Below are 17188 nucleotides of genomic sequence, written 5' to 3'. Positions count from 1 at the left end.
ATAAGGAAATACTTATATTTCATTTTGAAAGTATTTGTATGATGCACACTGGGTGGCTTCAACATTCCATTTGACAATAAAAAATAACCTATGAGTCACAAACACATGCTGTTCCAAGAATGCTAAATCCTCCCTCTGAAACATGGGTCTCATAACTGTTTCCCAGTGGGACGGTGGTCATAATTCACTAGTCAATAATTAATTAGTTAGTTCACAGGGTCTCAAATTGTCTCTAAAATAGAAGAGAAAATATACTTTTTATATCTTTTTCATCGCGCTAATATAAAAATTTACTCATTGCAGTTAATCCGATCGAAATTGGAATAATTTACATGTAACATGTAAAGATTGCATATAGACCGCCATTTTTATTCTGAAATCAGTCAAACGTAAAATCCGTTCTTTTTATTGGTTGAGGTCACATTGTGACCTCAGTTATTGTCTGCACTGTGTGGCGGGCTAGATAGCTGTTCAAATAATGCAGGTACAATGTACATGTACATGTACACAAACATTCTCTATGCACCGTGCAATCTGCTCAGATGTTGTTACTGCATCTGGCAGTGATGTCGCGGTGGAGATTGTACTTTGCTCCCAGTGTTAATACAAAACCAACTCACCATGATGTGTAGACATTGGGTTAATATTAACCATCATTGCGACAGAAAAATGGCCGTTGTGGATGCATTCCTGTGTTGGAAGTTTGAAAATCGACTTAGATGGACGATTTGACGATGCTCTAAAGCAGATGAACGTACAGTCATTGATGCCATTATTACGTCATAAGTGTAACATGTTCTGTTGCAACATTCACCCAATTCTTGACCTCGCTGAATATTAAATTCTTTGTCGCTTTATTGACGGTTATTTGGCGGGATTTAGTCGGTAAGGTGGACATATTTCTTTGGACTTTAACCTCCTCTTCAGTAGCCATTTTGTTTCTCCTCATTTCCCGAGATGGATCAAGAATCCAATGTAACGAGGGACGAGGTCATTGTGGATTACTACACTCGATGTGAGTATGGCAACTCATGCACATTTGGAACCCTACGTTAATTGTGGTACAAAAATTATCAGAAATTTTGAGTTTTTTTTTTAATGCTTTAAAACATTTGTTTATCTTTCGTGTAGCTCTATTATATTATTTAGTACATTAACGGGATCCATGACGTGCAGGCTGCGTCGCTATATTGTATTCTTTTGTAGAATAAGATTCGATTTCAGATTGTGTTATTCCTTGAATATAATTTTCCTCTTCTAATAGTGCCTCGTTTTTAGTTACAGAGGAAAATTGTAACGGGGTCGTTTACAGGACACAGTGCAAAATGTAACTTTCTAGCAATGTTGTATTGTTAACTGTTCCGTTGGGAAAACAATACAAACAACGTTACCGCTGTTTTCCTCTGGCGCGACCTCAGAAATCACTTTAAGAATTCAGCTTCGTTTCATCTCTCACCAGTATCAATTTCATTTTCATATCGGTTACCAAAGGCAACAAAATCCGATCCCTGCGGGATTGGTATTTAGCAGGTGTAAGGTGTTGACAGGCTCGGCTTGCCGTACATGCATTTACACATTTTCAACTTTTTGTGGATTGCACCATAACCACAGACAAAATACAGCTGCTTTTCGCTTTAGACATGTTCTGAGAGCTGTAGACTTACCACTATCATTTTCTCAATTTCTCCATTTATTAGCCTTTCTGGTAAATCCTTTACACTGTATTATGTGTTAAACTATTTCTATTTCTATGTTTTATTTTGTTGTAATTTTTAAATAACTACTTCATGTTTTATTTATTTATTTATTTATTTGGGGAAGAATTTGGGGAATTTGCCTTAATTGGAAGTTCTCGTTTTACGATTCTCAAACTTCGTGTTTGTTTACAGTGCCCGGGCAATGTGGGGATTGTTGTCTCAAGTTTCCCTGTCCATCTATCCTTGCCTGTGCTATGATGATTGCTGGTGATATTCTCTTATTGGCTGGATTCCATCTGGCCGGAGAACAGGCTAAGTATCTGTTTGTCGGTACACCTGTCAGTGATGCATTCAATGTCTGGTAAGTGTATTAATTAATTGACAAATTTGTTCGATTCTGAAAAAAGGTCTTATTAATTTTTAAATACCATTAGATATAGGCTTTGATTCGAATATTCACCGATTTCTTGATATCAACCATGAATTTTGAATTTTTTATTCGAACGGAAAAAGAAAAAGTCCTGAAAGAAGAAATAAATAATGACTTCGATCTGGATAAACAGTTGCAAAAATCCCATCTAATAAGCTGCAAGGATTATTCTTCTGTCAGTATTTCTGCTCAATCTTGCCGAGTTAGAAAACTGGACCCACTTTTGATGCAGATCAAGTCACGTTATAATAACGTCATAAAAGACGAGTAAAAGATGCGAGTGGCCGAATGTATTGATGACCCACATAACAATGTTTCATTTACACAAATGCACACACTTCTCCATCTTCTCCTTCCTTGTCTGAACTTGTCTCATCTTCTCTTCAGGTTTACCAACGTTCAGATCGTCATCTATTGCCTGTCTGTCTTCATGTTCATTATTGCAATCATCTTACTGGCAATTAGTTGCCTGGGAACCGGAGCCACGCGATCCGTGTATCTCTGTCGATTCAAGACCAGACGAAGCGGCAGATGCCAGACCGCTGTGGTAAGTACTTATTACTAACACTCTTGATTTTCATTTTACTCTATGAACTATTCACGTTCATGAGATATTATAACTTGTTTGAAAAGATTAGTTATTTTTAAGAGGGCGACGTTAATTTCTTTTACGAGGTACTGCTGTATTATGTATCTGTTATTTTTAATACTGAGCTGTGTCAGATCTACCGGACACATGCTGTTGGGATGGAACACATCACATTTTCTAACAAGTATTTCATAATTGAAATAGTCCTAACTTGTCATTACACTACTGACAACCTGGAAAGATTTTTTTGCTCTTGACAGAAGGTGTGACGCAAGATGAGGCAGGACAGATATCTACACAAAAACTGACATTTTTATTTGTTTATGAATAATAATAATTCTAATTGTCCTTCACCATTTCAGTTCCTGGTGATTTCTTACTTCCTGATCCTGTGCTGGGTGACTGCCACCTGTTTTGCGGTTGTGCCTGTTTTCTTCATGTTTGCCATGAATCATGGAGTTTGTTATGGAGTTCAGTTGGACCAACAGACCTGTTTGAATCTTGTACAGTGGGGTCAGTAAAATAATTGATCAACAATTCCTTGACCCAAAAAATTGAAGAATGTTAAACTGTTTGAATGTGATTGAGAATTTCTCATAATTACACTCTTCTGTTTTTACAAAAAGAACTTGTGTCCGTTTTTTTGTTTTATAAACGTCAATGCAGATTTGAAATGGGCCCTTGTGATCGGTGTCAACATATAAATTATTAAAATATTTGTTTATTGTGCTAGTATGGACTCAAAATGTTTATATGGCTTTTCTTCAGGACTTCTGTCTCCCGATACTGCAGTGGGACCGGGGAAGGAGTTGATTTGCGATGAAAAAATGAACGATATATGCACCAGCGTAAGTATCGATCTTCACAAAAACGAAAAATATCGACCTTCTCAAATGCATTCGGGTTGTACCATTTCATGAACGCTTACCTTATGAATAACTTGACGTTCTTGTCATTGTTTTAATTCTGTTTCCAGAATCTGATGTTGTTGTTCTGTCTTGCTTTCCTGGGATGTCTTCTGATACTTCTTGCAGCTGTAAGTTGTGATCCTAGACTAGAATGGAGATAATGTGTTGATAATCCATGAAGTCTTCTTCCCTTCCCTGAAACAAAAAGAAATAAATACAATAATTATATAAAATATTTTTTTTTTCCCAAATAATTGGAGAGAGCGAAATTTGTTACACTTTGTTCAGCCATACCGCACTGCATTCAATAGGGAATCTGATATTCTAATATGTATGTAATTATCAGATATCTTTATGATAAATCTGTTTAAAATTGTACTTCAGACCTTCCAATTTATTATTAGCCGTCCTAAATTGTAATTTAAATTGGACATGTATTCACGTGGGACATTTTCTTCTACTCTGACACGACAGATTCAGTTTACCATAAGCATGTCAGCCAACTTTGCCCAGCTTCTGGATCGCTACAAGCGCGCCTACGTGACAGGTACCGCTGGCTCTTACAACATGCGGTCAGGAGTCCGCGATATCATGCGAGGCAGCAAGCGAAGTGCGACCGGCAACACGCGCGGACAGACCCGTACCAATATCGCCTTGACACGCGTCGGTACCGCCGGTACAGGCAACGGGGCTTACACGGACAACGGGAAGTATGAAGATTCCGAGCCGGACCAGAGATACAGCTCCTTGGAGATGACATCATTCCCAAGACAAGAAGAAATCCCTCCCAATCCACCTCCCTATATCCCATCGATCAGGGAACCTCTGGCTAACTTACAACAGAGGGAACCATTATCTAACTTACAACATAGGACAAGGTCTTATGATCCCTTAGATTACAATGATTACCACACCACGCGACCGGCACCGCTTGATAGCAGTCGAATTAAGAATATGAGCAGATCAGCTGAACCGATTGATGTTGGTAGTCGGTATGATCGGTACGACAGGTACAATGAATATGACCTGTAGGTACATGCGGATGAAATGATATCACCCTTTCCAATTGATGTGTATGAGTTTTGTTCACATCATCTCGGTTAAATGGAATTATTACTGCGAAGAAAACAAAATAGATTTCTTAGACATGTTCTGAAGTGCATAAAGTTATTTCAAAGTGTGCTTGTACGCAGTTTACTTTGTAAACAGTAATCAACTCAGAAAAAGTAGTCAAATCTGACCAATTTGTAAAACCCCCCACTATGTTCCATTCGTTGTAGCTTTAAGTTAAACTGTACAGTTTAGTTTGGGTTATGTAGTTAACTTGTTGCCCAATCTGGTCACAGAATAACTGGACAATCATGCAGGCCCCTATTTATGGTGGAAACATTGTGTCACTTGATCAGGGAGCGACATTTGTTTGGTGGGTACACTATTTGACACAATGCCTGCGCATTCAGTTGCAGAGTCTTTCGTGAATGTTCAGTTTAGTGCCCGGATTTTGTTTTTGCTTTTTCTTGTTAGCGGCGCAGTATACAATGTAATGGGATTATTTTGTATAAACAAATTATACCTAAATAAATTTTGCAGCTTATACGCTACTACTGTACATCTTAACTTGAATCAAATGACTGATTACAAACATTAATTTGTTGTGTTTTGTTTCTCTAAAGTGTGTTTTTAGTGTGAAAAACATACATTTGCTTTCTATTTAATTGTTTAAAATTGCGTATGAGCACTTTGTTTGCGATAATAGTAATTCACAGCCGAAAATTTACAGAGGATTAGTCCAACTTGCCATGTAATTATTTGCTATGTACAGTGTTTGCTGTATGTTACCTTATAATCAGTCTCAGCAAATTTATTATTGGGATGCTCCAATGTAGTCACTGACTTGTATGTTGTAACTCATTTTTAACCTAGTTATTTTAGTGAGCCATGAAATAATACACACTATTTTTTTTCAGTAGTTAGTATTTGAAGAAAAGATCTGTATTATAAACAACATTTAAATACACCAATGCCAAAAAGAGATGCAATTTGATGATGAAATCATATCTGTATATTTTTGAGTATTTTGACGAATGAAGTAATTGACATTTGTACAAACCTTCCGAGACAATTCCATTTTTGTCTGCTTTGTTATCTATAGGCCTACTGTACTAAAAGCGAGTTGAGGTCATTAAATTGAGCATAACAAGAAAATGTATTGTCTGCACAGTAAATTGAAAAATTTCAACATTCAACTCAACAATATGTCCATTGTTCTTTATATTCATACCAAGTTATATATTTATACAAAACAATAATGTTGTCAGTGCGAGATGTGTAGATTCTAAAACATTTCCCCCACTCTCTCCCTGAAACATAATTTACGAATTGTTCTTGTCCCTTATAGATATGGTAATATTTTCAGTCACAATCTCTAGATAGGAAAGTTTACAATATTTCTCATGTTTGGTAATGATTTCAACAAATTTGGGAAAACTGGTCAGACATTTCTGTGAAAAGGCACATTATGTGTTCCGACCTTCAGCTTTGTGATTCGGCTTCAGGCCCCACTCAATAAATTATATCAAAGCCTAAAAATTGTCTAACCCAAAAGGCTTTATTCTAACATCCTCACATTATTGAGGATTTAGAATAAATTGCTAAATTCCTGAAGCCGATACTAGCCGCAGTTCCTAGAATGAGTGGCTTAATATTTCACGAAGCAAGCAGAAGCTGCAGACGACGCGGAGGGTTGAAAACTCTGTTAATGCGAAAATTCGGTCATTTGAGGGCGCTCTTTTCGGGACACGAAACAGCCGTCATTGGGAGTCGTGAAAAGTTTCCGTGGAGGAGTGGCCAAGTACATGAAGTATAAACTTGTTACACGGTTTTAAATTTACCACGTTTTTTAACACATTTGTAATGACTGACTACTGAAGTTACATACGGTGACAAACTAGTATCTGCATTCTACCCTTAATGTAGGCCTAGCTATAGCTAGTCTATTTGTACGAAGTGGCGCAGTGAAAACACGTAGGCCAACACGTACGCGTTCACTTGGACTTGGACATGTTCAGTCGAAATTGAAATGCAAGTTTACATTAAATTCTTGTGCAAATGTTTATTCAACGTGTCTATATTCGGTGCCATTTTAGTATTACGTACATAAACAACCACTGTAACCTAAAATCTCGACTAAAATATGGGTTATAACGTCTGAAATTCAACTACATCTTCACTCGAAATAATTTAAATTACCTTGCACACGCCGCCATTTCACTGCACCTTTCCCGTTTTTAACAAATGGTGGCGCTCTTTCGTCGACACAAGGCGATGACGTCGTTCCCATGGCCATATGTAGCTGTATTGAAGTCAACTTAATTTGAATTATAAACAAAGAATAATCAGTCCATGCGATAACTAGAAAAATACCTTCTGTGTTGGACTCAAATAAATATTGATTGGTTTTTAACATGCAGAGCAAGCCAATTTCAAAGCTTAAATCAACCATAGACCTGTTTGCCCGCACATGTTGCCCCCTCCCTCCGCTTGGCATCTCAATACGAATGACTAATCTGATTTATTACGGCTTTTGTATGGACGCATCGAGAAAACCACCGGCCGAACTACTTCAACATAAATGCTTTATTGCCGCCACCCTTCACATATCTTCTGTCTAAGCATGGCGGCTCGGACTCGGACATTGCGAAAACAAGAAAAGAAAACTGCACATACAACTATTACAGGAATCAAATTCAAGGAAACAACTGCTCCGCCAATGGTTTTATTTTGACACTAAATCAATCCTATAATTAAACAGATAAAATTCAGATATACAATTCGGACCAAAATGTTACAACGTTTGTAATCCTCCCCCATTTAACGCAAATTTGTAGACAACAATTAATTAAAATCTTCGCATATACATGTATTTTTTGGGGTTAAGAATAAACTTTGCTTGCAGTAAGTTAATTTGTTAACAAGTTTACAGGAATTAAATTGCACAGTTTGATAAAAAAAATCCCAATATGAACACAATTATAATACATGTAATTATTAAAAACAAACACCTCAAAAGTAAAATTGCACATTAGATGAACGATCTGATAAAAAATGCTTGGACTTGTCATACTTTTTAATACAATTGCAAACTGAGAATAATATGAAAGAATGTATGACCAACTTTTATCAAACACTTTTCGAAATGACGAGACAAGCAGTAATCAAATTAAGAGTCTACTTTGACAAAATCAACCAACCAATCAAGAATCAGAAATATAAAAGGTTGAAACTAAATGACTTCTCTGTTGTGCCAACACGATACGAACAGAGAAGGTATTCTGCCTGTCGTATATTACCTGAAATCAACAGAGGGCGTTCTATGACTCAAAGTATCTTTAGTGCTTATTTAAACTCAAACAGATTTGAGAGACAACATCCATACCATCACCTACTCAACTCTCCTGCTTTAGACAGTTTATGGTTGCAAACTTCTCTAACCAGAGACTCTTTGTAAGACGACCACGCCCTCGCTTGACGGATTTTGTTCAGGGTGTATTCAGCAGACGGGTAATCGATTGCCTAGTAACAAAAAATAATGGCAAAATGTGTATCATGATTAAATGAGTTGAATACATAACGTTTCAATTGAAAAGTGTTTAAAGTTGAGATTCATTCTCAATCTCGTAAAGTTAAGTTGCCTTGAAATTATGTTCGCTTTATTTGCTATAATTTTTGGTTTAAATGTTAAAAAGTGTCAATTAAAACAAACCCAGTTAGCCGCCTAAATCAAACAGAAAACAATATCCACTGTAATGTATACAATGTTTGTCTCTAGAGCGAGGTCTACTTTTTCTCACCTTTTTCGTGGATTGTTGAATGGTGCTGACTGTGGCTTGGGTTGCAAAGAACTTCTTAGAGATAACAATGCAGTCAACGCCCTCACTCACCAAACTCAGACGGGTGTCTGATTGGCTACTGGTTACTAACGTCTCAACACCCTGGCAACCAACAACCAATGACAAAGCTGAGTTTTAATCAAGTATTGATACAAATCAGCATACAGTACACATATTTACTGAAAAACATTTCTCAAATGTGGACTTTTGACAGCTAAAACTGAAATGAGAATTACGTTTGTAAAACTACTCACAAATACATCTCCTTCAGTGAGCACTGCTACTTCAGCATAAGTTGATTTTAGACGGCTGGGCTTCAAATACAGAAGAGGATTGCTTCGTTTCTGAATTTCAAATGAGACCAAAAATCAATTTTAAATACATTTGAAAATTTAAAGTATAGGACTGAATGGTTTGTCTCATTTGTTTTTGGTCTGTTGTTTGTTGGCTAGTTTTTTTTTTTTTAAACTTGTTTGTTTGTTTGTTTGTATGTATACATTAGCAAGCACAATGCCTGCTATTTTTAATACATAATTTGTATCTACCCCGCCTTATATTCATAGCTTAGAATCGAAACATTAGTTGTTTCGTCCAAGATTTTTGACCTGCCTCCTTTTGACTGATAGCACTGGCAGCCATGCTGACTCGACGCCATGTTGTGGTCATTCCAGATTTGTCAGGTGGCTCTGAAAGGAGAATTAGGAAAAACAGAATTACACCATGCCACATCTATCGCAACTTCCCTCCGAAGTATCCAGGCAGAAGTTTAGGAAACAATTAATTAATTGCAATTAATTTTAATCGGCAGAAAATAAAAACAAAAGATTTTGTTGAATTGTGCCTGGCAATAATTACCTTCTAAGTTTGGCTTAGTTTGCAGTTGGTCTTTCTCATCAAACAAAGTCTTCGGCAGTGCAGGGGGGTCTTCTGTTTCATCACTGTCTACAAAATCCACGGTCTTCTACATAATTAAGTTTGATAAAAAAATTACATTTTAAACAATAACGATTATGTTCATTCATTGGTGATATAAGCTTCAAAATTACCACTGCAAACAAATGATAGTTTAGATAAAGATGACAAAAAGACAAAGAACAATCCCATCAAACTAAAGAGCAAGAGGTCAGATTTATAATGATTATAATGTAATTAGAGCATGCTTTTTTTGTGGGGGGAAATGATTGAAAGAATGTTTGAATTTCAGAAACAGGAAGATGTCAGTGAAACAATTTTTTTTAAACCAAAAATTAGCAACAGGTGGGTTATTTTTGTTTTGTTACAAGAACCACCATGATATGCAGAGTGAATGATGAAACCTTTGCATACTATAACTTTATTCCGATGACGTCTGTCTTTAATTGCTGGTAATGTGAGGCGTTTGACAGCCGTGCGATGGAAATATGGAGGACTGCCGTGCATCTTCACTGAAGATTCCTATCAATTTGTTATCAAAATTATGAACATGTATAATCTGCATTACTAAAGCACTGTAAATGAAAATAATACATGTAACTTTAATGCCTGTTAGTTCTCTACAATAGCATGTAAATAATTAAATTGATTGAGCGCTATGACAGGAAAATGATTGGATAATATCGAAGTCACGTGACTTACCTTGATTCCACTCAGAGAGAAGAATGTCTTTTGTCGCTCGATATGTGCCGGTTTAGGTTCAGACACACACTTCCTTCTGTTGCCCATTGTCTCAAATACAGTCACTAAATATAGAAAAGGTGATAATTAACGTAATAATTTGAACACCACAATTCCAGGCTGTAGGCCTAGACTGTCCTGTTGCAAAACATACCATTTATCAAATTTAAAAAAGGACTGGAAAATAGAAAAACGGTAACAGAAAGGGAACATATAAAATACATGGGAATACTGCTGTTTAGGATCAAAATTATCTCTTCCAGAATCTATCCAAACAATTAGTTTTTCTTGCCAAAACAGCGACATCAACTCACGCGTTCGTTTGAGTGTTGCGTCCTTTTTCCACCCCTCATCGTTGATTGGTTTACGCGTGACATTTTTGGCAGAGGGCGCCCTTCTCTTTATCTCCTTCACCTCTGATATTACTCTACACTTTCCCTATAGAAAAAAAACAGTTGAAACTTTAACACTGTAAATTAATGGCTGAGAAATTATTGGACAACCACTAACAAAACCGAAATTTTAGTTAAAATTTCAAGAATTTTGAAAATACAATGACACAAAAAAGGAGAAAAGTACTACTTACAGATTGAACAACATAGATGTAGTCACTTTCGCTGATATCGCTGGTTATCACGACTCCAGGTCTAAAAGGAGAAAATGTTAAAACGCAAGAATTAAAAAATGCCTTTAACAGAATAAACTGTTGATACACTAACATTAATAAATCTATATACTGCACATAAACATAAATCAGACAAGGAGGTGCAACATATCCTAATAAATCGTTTTTGTGTGTGCGAAGTTCTCTCTATTCACCTGGAGAATGTCGTCAATATAATTTCGTTTTACTTGCCAAATCGCTCCAAGTCTTTGTGTAATCTAAGCATTCATAACTCACTTGTATTTTTTGGCTGAGATGGCATAGTTATTACCACGAAAGTCCAGGTTGGTTGGGAGCTTCTCGAAGACATTCTGCTTGCTGCAGAAATGGAGAAGTTTCACCCTCTCTCTCTCTAGTGGCTCACGGATTATCAGATTGAAATCCTGAAATTAAAAGAAATTAAACTTGTTATATGCACTTTTAAGATGATTTTAAAATATCTATTATTTCGAAGGAAAAAGTCCGAAAAAACCCACCTCTTTATCAACCAGTAGCACCTCACATTCGTCTTTGCAAACTACGCTGACCACTCGCACACAATCATTCAGTAATTCATTATCCTGCCAAGAAAAGGTGATAAAAAACTTTCTTTATCTTTAATTTGACCTGATATGCGGAATCATGGAAGGGAGAGCCAAGTTGACAGATTGTGTACATACCCCGAATGAGTCTCCAGCATGTATCTCATCAATCGTCCTGACGAATGTTTCATTATTCCTTGGATCAATCTCTTTCTGGTTGACTAGACAGGTGCCTGATAAGATGATGTAGAACCCTGACGCCTGATGGCCTTCCTTCAAGATGATTCGCCGTGGCTCATACCTGACAAGACAATAAAATCATCATCAAAGAACTCTCATAAAACAAATTGCATGATGACTTTTCTTCAATATGTACTATGAAGTAAGAAAAGTTTTTGACAGACACAAACAAGAACAGAATTGGCCGCGATGCCCGATTACGTTTCATTCAAGATTGTGTTAACAAATGTATTCCCTATATTAAATTAGTCCTAACAAGCAACATTGCTTCAGTATTTTTCTGTTAATGTGTTCAAAACTATTGCTTGTTTCCTGAAGGAATGTTAAAAGTTTTACTACCTGAGGTACTCCATGACTTTAGCCAACGCAATCTGTGTGTCCCTGTCGTAATCAGCAAAGGTCTTATTCTTGCGTAAAAGTGCTAGAACCTGCGAAATAATGTATAATAGAATAACGTGCATAAACTTCTATAAGTTTCTGAATGAAAATGTAATCAAAATAACTGTCAAAATTGATACTGGGATTTTTTAACAATATAAGAAACTCAATCATGGCGCAACAGGTATCTCTGTGAGCTCAAGTTTGTCTCTCTGTGGCTAAATGCTCGCATCTCCCAGGATAAACTGACAATCAGGGTACTTACAACATCAATATCCTCCTTGGTTCTCTCGCTTGACTTGGCTGACAGAATGCCACGAAGCTTCTCTGACCCACGCGTCTAGCCACCAAAACAAAAACGTATCGACAATGTTATAAGTTCCAAAAGTTTGCAAATGTATAAATGACACACATGGTCACAATGTCAGCCGTTTGACAAACATGAAATGAAGAAGTATTTTAAACAGAGTGACAGACAAACAGACAATTTTATTGTTATTTGACTCACCACTCGTAGTTTGGAGAACATAATGGGATCGAATGCTAGTGTCTTCTCCATGTCAGCACGCAGGTTGAGATGCATCTCAATAAGAGACCATTGCTTTGTCTCCGCTGTCTTAACGTAACTAAGCAGGGAGATCAAAGAAATTACAAAAGTACAGATTCTTGTTCCTAATGTGTCATCTGTCTATCTGATAGATGAATTAAAAACGTGAAAGAGCACAATTAAATATGAAAATGACAAATAATTATTCAAGTATTCATCTCAATTATCTCATTTTGTTTCCAATTTAGAATAGAAATGAAATAATACCTTTTCAGAGCAAGACATATTCCAGCGACAATCCTGACTGTTTTAGAAATCCTCTTCAATCTTTCAATAGCCTGAGAAAGTAATTTTGAAAAGCAAAAGTCAATTAAAGTAACATTTACAATGTGGGCCCTACTAGAACTCAAGAAAACGAAACACTTATTTGACCAAACTATTTTAAATCCGTCCAGGCCAAAGCAAACATTCGTCAAGTTTGAAGTATCGTTTTCTTAAAGAGCTTGAAGAGCTCTCTGATGACACCGGCTTGCGGGGACCATGTCTGAGCAGGAATTCTACGGTCGATTGAATCAACAAGACACCATTACCACCCACTTCAAAACTTTGCAATATATGGTTGCCAGTCGAAAGTAAACAAAAGCTAGGATGCTTGAGGAACCAGGAAAGGTCTCGAAGTTGTGGCCAAGAGTTTGCTCTTCTCAAGGTATGAAAGGGATTTATTTTGACCTCAGGGTATTAATACGTACGTTTCTGTAGCAATAAGCAATGTAACAGAAGTTTGAAATTATTTGTAATTCACATATAACTTCTATTTCGCTTTCGTTGGACAATATTAATCCAAGATTAATAAAGATAATCTAAACGTACGGTCAGTCTTGGAAATGCTAGCTTTAACACCAAGAACGTTACCTTCAAAACTCTCTTTGATTTCAAGATGAAAATGTAAAAACACCAAGTTCTCTTTAGCGCGTGAGCATAATCGTTATGTGTGAGAGATATTGTTGGGGTTTTACCACCATTTCAAGAAAATGTAGGATGACTTATGCGGTCGAGATATGGGTATCATAAAGTAGAAAAACGCAGACTAGACAATATTTTGTAGCAGGTAAAATGTGTGTCAAATATCATGCATTCTCTTACCAGTTAAAATGTCACACATTTTTGTTTTTACTCACCAGACGTAAGCCGAAAAGAAGTAAAAAGAAACAGTACTTGGTGACATTGTTTTACCTTATCCAAACGAACAGATTTCTTCCAGTGCAGATATTCTGCCTGAAATGTGGAGAGTCTGGTGGTCCGACGAGTTAGAATTTGCCTCACTGATTGGTTGGATTGATTGTGTCGCAATGATGACGTCGATGAAGATATTAAAGGCATGTTGATAACATTGCAGAATATGACTTGGTCATGTAATTGAGTCCATTTCCAAAATGCACAAAAAAATCCACGTAGTATCTTCACAAGATGTCACAAATTAGGATCGCTAAGTGAAAGCACATTTCCTCGTCAAATCAGAGAACAGTCCTACACGCATATCCCAATCAACAAATCTCACAGAAATCACCATACGTCTTCACCCTATCATGACGTCAGTCTTTCTGCTCGTTGGAGAGATCGCATCATCTCTATGACAGTCCAACTGGCGTTTGTTACACCTGAGATGACTTCCTTTGTTTGGTCGATGTTATCTCTTCAGGTAACATATTGATGCCAACGGCAAAGTTTGTTTTACGGTAGATTGTATTTAATTTGTGACTTTCAAGGCAAAATAAGTGATGCAGATGATGAACGTCTCTCGTAGACTCAGTGTGATACCTTAGAAATGTTCACGTCCATACGGTAGTTACAAAAGAAAACTGGCATTTCGAGGAATTGTTGAGGCTTTTTTCAGGCAGCGACATGGTATGACGTCGATGAACACCTTTAACAATGGTTGTATAATATGGGTGATTGCAGAGGATGAATGCTTGCTGCAGGGCGCAATTAACGAGCTATTTACATCGGCTTTGGCCAAGTAGACGGTCAAAATGGTTGTACCTTTATTTGTTATGATACAAATTCCTGCTTTGATGGAATTTCTAATAGGCACGCTAAATCTTTGTTTATTTATTTATTCATTTTTTTTGTGGGGGGGGGGGAGTTTAAACGAAATACTAATACCCTTCTTCAATAATGATTAAAAAATACAAAATGATCACTCACCCGCTCTTTGCCAGTATAGCTCTGTGGATTATAAAGGCAAAATAGAGTAAGGCATTTCAATATTTGAGAGATTATATCCATAGCAAATTTATTTATGTTTTGAATGTGTTACAATAATGAAATATCGCTTCTCACAAAGTCAAACAAATTTTAGGAAAAAACCTATCAGACACAAATTACAGCCAATTTGTAAGGAAATAATTTTACGGTATTCTTTTTATAAGAAAAAACTAAAGTGTTGCGTACTCACCTGTAAATATGCCGACAGTCTTCGATTTCTCGACTGCCTACTTCGCCTGAAGATGTCTGCAACACTGCCTCGTCGAGACTGGGTTGGTGAATTAGACAGGCTCCTAGTCCCCACAGAATCCTTCCTATATCCAGCATTCATGCTCAGGCCAAATACTGAGCTCCTGCGAGCCATGTAGGAGCTCGAGATATTAATGACACTATTACTTCGACCACGCCCTGCGCCTACAGCAGGCGCCCATCCCAGTAAAGGCGCACCTGTAGGTACTAACGAAGGCGTCCTGGATTTGAAACGAGTTCTTGGTACATCCAGATTATCTGAGTGACTCTGAGATATCTTGCGAATTCTTTGAAGCCCTGGAAAATCTGTGTCCTCCATGTCTGAAGGAGCGAGGGATTCACTGATTGAGGGGCCTTGAGAGCGATACCGAGCGGGGAGATCAGGCGGATATTCGACAATTAACGGCACAGTTTCTTCCGTGATTGTGTTTGAATTTGATGACAAATCTGACTCAGTTCTCTCCGTGTTTTGCACGGGTGAATGAGATCTTTCGTTCAATTCTGGTTCTTGTGTCGGTTGCACTATTAAAGGTACGGCATGTTCAGATCTCCTGGTTCTACTTTCGTCAAACAATGTGTGAGATTCGGTTTTATTTAGTTCAATCTTTGGTGGTTCGAAGACAGCTGATCTACGAGTCCTGCGTTGTGGAGGGGGCGAGGCGGGGGGAGTTGGTTCTTTAGTCTGACTGTCTGATGGTTGTACACTGTCTTCTTCATGACTTGGTCTTGACTCGGTTTTATTCTCAGACAATTTATCTCCAGTTATGTCCTCCGATTCTTCACTTTCCCAGACAGTCTGAGAATTCTCAGAGGTAGTTCTGTGTCTGTTAATCTGTCTTGATCTGAAGATTTCAGCCGCGTTGGCATTTGAAGAATCTGGCGGCCCAAATTTGTGGATTTGGGACGCGTCCGTCTGGCCAGAAATGTTCGTCGGTATTTGCTCTTCGGTTGTTACTGCTTGAGAGGAATCAGAGGATGCCTCAATATCTTCAGTTGCTTTGCCAACGTGTTTATCTTTGATGTCACGGGCAAGTTGTCTTATCCTATCTTGCAGGAGTTGTGATGGACCTTTACCAGCTTGAATGCCAATCTGTCCCGGTCTGTAGCCCCGTCCTCTCCCCATCCGCCCTGCTCGATCATGTGCATACTTCCCAAGAATGTTTGAGCCTGTCCCTGCTCTGGTCTTAGGAGGTGTTGGCCTGGCTGTAAGACTGTGATCTTCAGAACAGCTGCATGCTTTACGAGTACATCTTAGTTTACCCTCCGGTATATTACCGTGATCTGCAGTCGTTCGTGTGATTGACGCCCGGGTGGGACGGGCATAGGGCGGTGGCTTGCCATGTGTCGAAGCTGCTCGTCGTTTGGTTGTCGACATGGTGCGTCAAAGTTTCGAAACGCTGGGCAATTATGAAATTTTATGCCAAGTATATACTAAACTTTGTCCAATAATCTCAAATCATGTGCATTATATCGAAGCTGATGTACAACCTGTATCAGTTGTGTTGAAATCGTACAATAAAGTAATTCACCTGTTTTATTAATAACTCCATCAGTCCTCGTTGTTTAATGGTGAACACGATTGCAGCTCCCATTTTCCTCCTCCTTATATCACAAAAACAGGCAAAAAGTTCTCAGACAAATAATTTCGACTGTTGATTTTCCTCGTCGTCATTCAAACCGAGCAACAAATGTTCTCACCGCCGTTTCGGATAAACGTGCCTAGACGCAGGTTCAGTTTCGATACGTCCAATCATTGTAAAAGAAAACACAAGATGGCAATGGAACTGATATCATGTCATTTTTCTCCATAACAACTGCCAACATCAAACAATGGCCATGCTGAACCGTTGGAAGTTCACGCACACTAGATCTGTTTGAAATCACCCGAATAATTCTGTTGAATACTTGTTGAACTTGTTGAAGTGGCGTCTCCATGCCGATTTGTATGCAGTAACCACTTACAAATCAAAGGGGTCATTAGTACCACGCCAAGCGATAAGATCACTTGTTTACCAGGTAAATCTCCCGGATATTCATATTAACTACAGATACTAACATCATTTATCATTGGTTGCCATGGTGCTATACTGGTATAACTCAAACAGGTTGAACTTCAAAAGGTACTTGAGAGTTGTGTTGTAGCCTCGTTGGTGGGCTG

General features: G+C 37.7%; 3 protein-coding genes across 7 annotated transcripts in view; 1 reads left to right on the top strand and 2 right to left on the bottom strand.

Moving 5' to 3' along the window:
- Nucleotides 1–3733, bottom strand: part of LOC119727569 (sulfotransferase 1A1-like) — a 37980-nt gene extending 34247 nt beyond the window's left edge. For all 4 annotated transcript variants that reach the window (XM_038199500.1, XM_038199499.1, XM_038199501.1 and 1 more), the window contains exon 1: nucleotides 3645–3733. The gene's annotated coding sequence lies outside the window, so the exon portion shown is untranslated. The remainder of the gene's footprint in view (nucleotides 1–3644) is intronic.
- Nucleotides 508–5828, top strand: LOC119727571 (neuronal membrane glycoprotein M6-b-like). Its single transcript, XM_038199505.1, has 7 exons — nucleotides 508–1015; nucleotides 1890–2058; nucleotides 2515–2674; nucleotides 3079–3229; nucleotides 3485–3564; nucleotides 3693–3752; nucleotides 4099–5828. Exons 1-7 carry the CDS (start codon nucleotides 958–960, stop codon nucleotides 4654–4656), a joined length of 1236 nt encoding a protein of 411 aa, XP_038055433.1. The 5' UTR covers nucleotides 508–957; the 3' UTR covers nucleotides 4657–5828.
- Nucleotides 5829–7369: 1541 nt separating this feature from the next.
- Nucleotides 7370–17162, bottom strand: LOC119728471. Of its 2 annotated transcripts, XM_038200722.1 has the most exons (18): nucleotides 14972–17162; nucleotides 14722–14742; nucleotides 12784–12854; nucleotides 12478–12595; nucleotides 12235–12309; nucleotides 11931–12019; nucleotides 11490–11652; nucleotides 11307–11390; nucleotides 11068–11213; nucleotides 10753–10813; nucleotides 10481–10604; nucleotides 10128–10231; nucleotides 9840–9947; nucleotides 9369–9474; nucleotides 9123–9199; nucleotides 8768–8857; nucleotides 8475–8615; nucleotides 7370–8196 (listed from the first exon to the last, which is right to left on the bottom strand). In XM_038200722.1, exons 1-18 carry the CDS (start codon nucleotides 16403–16405, stop codon nucleotides 8062–8064), a joined length of 3147 nt encoding a protein of 1048 aa, XP_038056650.1. In that variant the 5' UTR covers nucleotides 16406–17162; the 3' UTR covers nucleotides 7370–8061. The 2 variants fall into 2 exon arrangements, with proteins under 2 accessions (XP_038056650.1, XP_038056651.1); XM_038200723.1 differs by lacking the exon at nucleotides 9840–9947 and having other exon boundaries at nucleotides 14972–17160.
- Nucleotides 17163–17188: the final 26 nt, after the last annotated feature.

Source organism: Patiria miniata, unplaced genomic scaffold (genome assembly GCF_015706575.1).
Source record: "Patiria miniata isolate m_02_andy unplaced genomic scaffold, ASM1570657v1 HiC_scaffold_20, whole genome shotgun sequence".
In the NCBI taxonomy this organism is placed as follows: domain Eukaryota; kingdom Metazoa; phylum Echinodermata; class Asteroidea; order Valvatida; family Asterinidae; genus Patiria; species Patiria miniata.
This window is presented reverse-complemented; position numbering and strand designations above follow the sequence as displayed.